Source organism: Corvus kubaryi, unplaced genomic scaffold (genome assembly GCF_017639235.1).
Source record: "Corvus kubaryi isolate FWS band 111438036 unplaced genomic scaffold, C.kubaryi_AGA036_p1.0 split1-131, whole genome shotgun sequence".
In the NCBI taxonomy this organism is placed as follows: domain Eukaryota; kingdom Metazoa; phylum Chordata; class Aves; order Passeriformes; family Corvidae; genus Corvus; species Corvus kubaryi.
Genome location: NW_024582073.1, coordinates 4,738,803 through 4,743,543, shown reverse-complemented (window position 1 = coordinate 4,743,543; position 4,741 = coordinate 4,738,803). Strand labels below are relative to the sequence as shown.

The 4,741-nt window shown below is 53.5% G+C and overlaps 1 protein-coding gene across 1 annotated transcript; it reads left to right on the top strand.

Annotated features, from left to right (window-relative positions):
• Positions 1-3,076: 3,076 nt before the first annotated feature.
• GSX2 (GS homeobox 2) lies at positions 3,077-4,712 on the top strand. Its single transcript, XM_042053416.1, has 2 exons — positions 3,077-3,651; positions 3,825-4,712. Exons 1-2 carry the CDS (start codon positions 3,201-3,203, stop codon positions 4,163-4,165), a joined length of 792 nt encoding a protein of 263 aa, XP_041909350.1. The 5' UTR covers positions 3,077-3,200; the 3' UTR covers positions 4,166-4,712.
• The last annotated feature ends 29 nt before the right edge of the window (positions 4,713-4,741 follow it).

Below are 4,741 nucleotides of genomic sequence, written 5' to 3'. Positions count from 1 at the left end.
GAAACGTATCTCCGGGCTCCAGCGTTTCCACTGAGGCAGCTCCTCCCGTGAACTCCGCGGAGATGCGCGCCTGAAAGCCGGCGCTTTCTCCGGGCGGGCATGGCTTTTTCTTCGAGAAAAAGCGGGGGTTGGGGGAGGGAAGGGAAAGAGCTGCTTTTGTCATTTAAGCCGTGAATCTCTTCTACATAAAGGTGTTAGAGACATCTGGAAGAAAAGAGGGACCAGCACCCAGTCCTGCGCTCGGCGGACCAGGGAGCGGCTCTGATGTTCTTTTTGAACTGCTCCACTTTCAAAAGGGGGCAATTTCGTTACATTCTCATTTGTTACACTGTCTTGAACTAAAGGCAGACAAAGCTATACTCTGTCACCCCGAGCAGAATGAAGGGAATCAAAGGATTTTCCCTTAAAAGGACTAATTTTCTCCTTGAATTATGAAAGTAATGGCTAGGTAACAGCCTGTGCTCTGTACCCAACTGCTTAATACCTTCTAAATCCTTCCACGTGGCTCTCCCAGTCGTAGCAATTAGAGCTCATTATAGGCTCATAAGAGCTCTCATTTCGGGGATTACTTAATGGACAATGAAATTTTATCGGACAGAATTATTGAAAAATAAAATTGTAACGAGGCCGATGTGATGTGGGCGCACGCCTTGCATCATTCCGCCTGGTTTGGGATGTCTTTGCTTCAAATGACTTCTTTTCTTGCTGTGGCTTTCAGGGGTGGGTTTTTCTTAGTGATCTCTCTCTCTCTCTTTTATCACTGCATTTGGTTTATTATAACAATTACAAATTGCAATTTTGATCCGACTCTTGCTCTGTCTTCCTTCCCTTATGAAAGTCCCCTTCCCAGATCCACTCTATCACTGCAGACAGCTTTTTCCACTGAGGTTTGGGGTTGTATTATTATTATTATTTTCATTTTCCAGAATAGCCTCTCTTAAAGGAAAACAACAACAACAAAATTTTTTTTAATTAAAATAAAAGGCAGATATTTCTTCAAATTTTCTCCAGATGTAGTTTGCTTTAAACGGGAAGAGCCAGACCAAAAAATGCCGTGCTTGTGCGCGGTGACCCTGACTAGAATCTCACCGGCCGCCCCGGAGCTCAGGAGGCAGAGCCCCCGGCTATCTCCGGGGCCGCGGACCTCCGGGCCTCGGCGGCGTCGCGGGAAGCGGTCGCTGGGGCTCCAGGGTCCGGAGTCTGCGAGGCCTTGGCTGAGCCCTGGGCAGTAGTTTGGGGAAAAGTAGGTGAGGTTGGAGCCGACCTGCCTAAACCCCGCGAGCCCCTAATTGTTGTCACAAGACGCGGGATTAGTGCATTGCTGGAATAGCTGTCTGTTTACACTCCGGAGCCCCCACCGGCCGGTAAACACTTTCTAATTGAATTCTAATCACATTCAAATAGCCACATAACCAGCCTCAGCTGCAATTCATAAAACTTTAATTGCTATCCATAAATCCTCAGATCACCGAGTGCAGAGCGTCCCTAAAAACGCTGTTGCATCGTGCCTGCCCGGGGAGGTGTGGGGGGGAAAGGGGAGCAGGGCTAGGGGAGACCCGGCCCCTGCTCGGGGGGGCTGCACAACGGCACTGCCCGCGGCAGGTTGGGGATGGGGACGGGATAGCACGGCCGGGCGAGACCTGGCCCCTCTCTTAGCAAGGCTCGAGTTGCACCGCCGAGCCTGGCTGGTCCCGGGGCGAGAAATGCCGGCTCCACCAGAAGGCGGTTTTATTTTGCTAGGTTTAACAGCGGGAGAGTGGATGTGCGGGAGGTATGGTAGGATGTCCGCGGCCCGGCCCTTGCCCATGAAAACCGCTTCTGAACACGTTTCTGCTATTGCTGCACTCCCGAGTTTCTGTTCAGCCTCTGGTAATCAGGCGTAGCCTGTGTTTTCTGCTTTAGAGCACAATTGTCACTTCCCTTTCCCGTGTCAAGTGGGATGGGATCCGCAGTCTGTTTTAAACGCCGCTTCGCATCCGCTAAACAAGAACGCGATCGTCCTTCTATTAACGATAAGTCTCTTCTTAAAGTCCCATAAAACAGGTCATTGGAAAATCGCGTAATATGCTGCGAATACCTTGGCTTTTTAATGCACTCTGAAATGCTTCGGAGCCACCGACCGTATTTAGCTGTTTATCCAATTTTACTTTGAATGATTGCTTCAGCAAACTTGGTGGAGATCAAAGAATCCCTCCCTGACATGTTCGCTTTTCATTAGCGCTGCGCACTGCTGTCCTGGAGCGGGCGGGGAAGTTCGCTTTAAAGTTTTCCGTTTTTATACCGTTTGGCTGAGGAGTGTCCAGATATTTGAAGGCTTTGTCCGTTGCAGTAATTGCCAATTTGGCAAGATTCACTCGAGGTGAAAAGGGCGAGGAGAAAAAAAAAGCCACCCAACCCACCCTACATGCATATGTATGCACAGACACACAAACGCGCGCCATCCCTAACTTTATCTCTATGACTGCATCTGTGTTTCTGGCTCCTCTGATGCAGAAAGGGCCTCCTGAAGGAGTCCTGAGTACAGGACTGGGGAAAGGTGTTGGCCCCAGGCTCCCGTGGGATCCACGGCCGTTTGGATGCTATTTTACTGGGGGTGACGGGGGCGGTGTCGAACAGCTTGTTTCAGCTCATCACCTGCTCTCACCTCTCTTTCCCTTCCGGCGAGGGAAAGGACCGTTCTCCTCGGGGAAAACCCCCGGGTAGGAACTCTTTCCGATTAATTTTATCCCCAGCATCCCGGCTGTGTTGACAGAGGGACATGCCTGCGAGCGAGACGTGTGACGGGGCCGCGGAGCAGCCGCCCCCTCCTCGCTTTCTCTGCTCCTATAATTTATTTGAGGCGGAGGCAAAGGAGTGAAGTCATCGGGCAACGAGCAAGCACGCACACTTTGCCCCCCTCCCCTACCCCGCTGTGGGCTGGTCTTAAAGTCCCCCCCGGCAGCCTCTCCTGCCGGCCTGAGAAGCCGGGGAGATTTAGATCTGCGAGGCTTTCAGCTATCACGTGTTTAAATAGTTGATATAAAACCCCGGCGCAGGGGATCCAGGCGGGGGGACTTTAAGACCAGCCCTCTCCAGGGACCCTTTTGTTCAGCTCTCAAACATAAGCACCTTCTCGACTCGCCAGGACTTCAGTGGCAACTTGGCCAAGAAGGAAAAGCCCGACTTTGGGAGAGCCGCCCCCGGCCTCGCAGCCCTCCGCAATGTCACGCTCCTTCTATGTCGACTCCTTAATCATCAAAGACTCCTCGAGGCCGGCTCCGTCCCTTCCTGAGCATCATCACGGCCAGGACTTCTTCATCCCTCTCAGCATGCCTTCTCCCCTCGTCATGTCGGTGTCGGGCCCGGGCTGCCCGTCCCGAAAGAGCGGCGCCTTCTGCGTCTGCCCGCTCTGTGTCACCTCGCACCTGCACTCTTCCCGCGCCAGCGGCGCCGGCGGAGCCATCCCTTTGCTCAAGAGCCAGTTCCCCACCGCCGCAGGCGAGGCCCAGTGCTGCTCGCGGACCGGCCACGCTCACCACCCGCCGCAGCACCCGCCGCCCGCCGCCTCGGTGCCCGCCGCCGCCCTGGGACACCCTGCGCATCACCCACCTGCCTGCGCCGCCACCACCTACAGCGTCAGCGACCCCCGGAGGTTTCACTGCCTCGGCATGGGTAGGAGCCCTGCGGCCGCCGGGGAAGGGGGGCAGTGGGAGAAGGGATGCCCCCAAGGGAGAGCGGCTGCCCCGGGTCGGAAAGCTGCTGGGGAATGTCTTCTCTCTCTCCCTTTTCCCTCCCTCCCCCCCTCTTCCCTGTCCCGCTGAAGTTCGCATTTCTCTCCCGTCCAGGAGGGTCCGAATCCAGCCAAATTCAAAATGGGAAACGGATGAGGACTGCTTTTACCAGCACCCAGCTCTTGGAGCTGGAGAGGGAATTCTCCTCCAACATGTACCTGTCCCGGCTACGGAGGATCGAGATAGCCACGTACCTGAACCTGTCCGAGAAGCAAGTGAAAATTTGGTTCCAAAACAGGAGAGTGAAGCACAAGAAAGAAGGCAAAGGCACCCAGCGAAACTCTCACGGGGGCTGCAAGTGCAGCACCAGCCAGGGGCATTACCCCCGGTCGGAGGATGAAGAGTCTCTATCCCCCTCATCGGCTACCGAGGATAAAGAGATCTCCCCGTTATGAGCCCGGCTCGGAGCTCTGCTCCCGCCGCCGGGTCCCAGCCCGGAGCGAGGTGGCGGCACGGCCGCTTACCTGGCACCGCTGCCCACGGACGGCGGCCGGCTACCCTGCAGCGGGCTGGCCCTCCCCGCCGCGGAGGCTAATTGTCATCCATTCGCAGTAATAGAAAGAGATATATATAAATATATTTTCGGAATGTGTTTTAGGCGTGGGAGTTCAACTAAAACGTTATTTATGTAACCCCAAGAGAGGGCACCTGCTCTTGCTAAAATGTAACATGGGACAGGGCTAGCATGGTCCAGGGTGCCTTCCTCTGTATGCCCACAGGCAATTTAAAGGAAAAAAACTAAACGCCTTTCAAACCGAAAGGCGAGACATAACCTGAAAAGCAAACTAAAACCTGTAGACAACCTTCTGGACGGACTTCTTAACAAAAATAAGAAAAGACATAAAGATTGGCCGTTTGGGTCTGGGACGGCTGTTTTTCTGTGAATAGTTTTATATAAAAATTATATTTATATTTATTTAAATAAATGAGATCAGACGAGAATTTAAATTTTTTTCTTCTTACCATCCCCT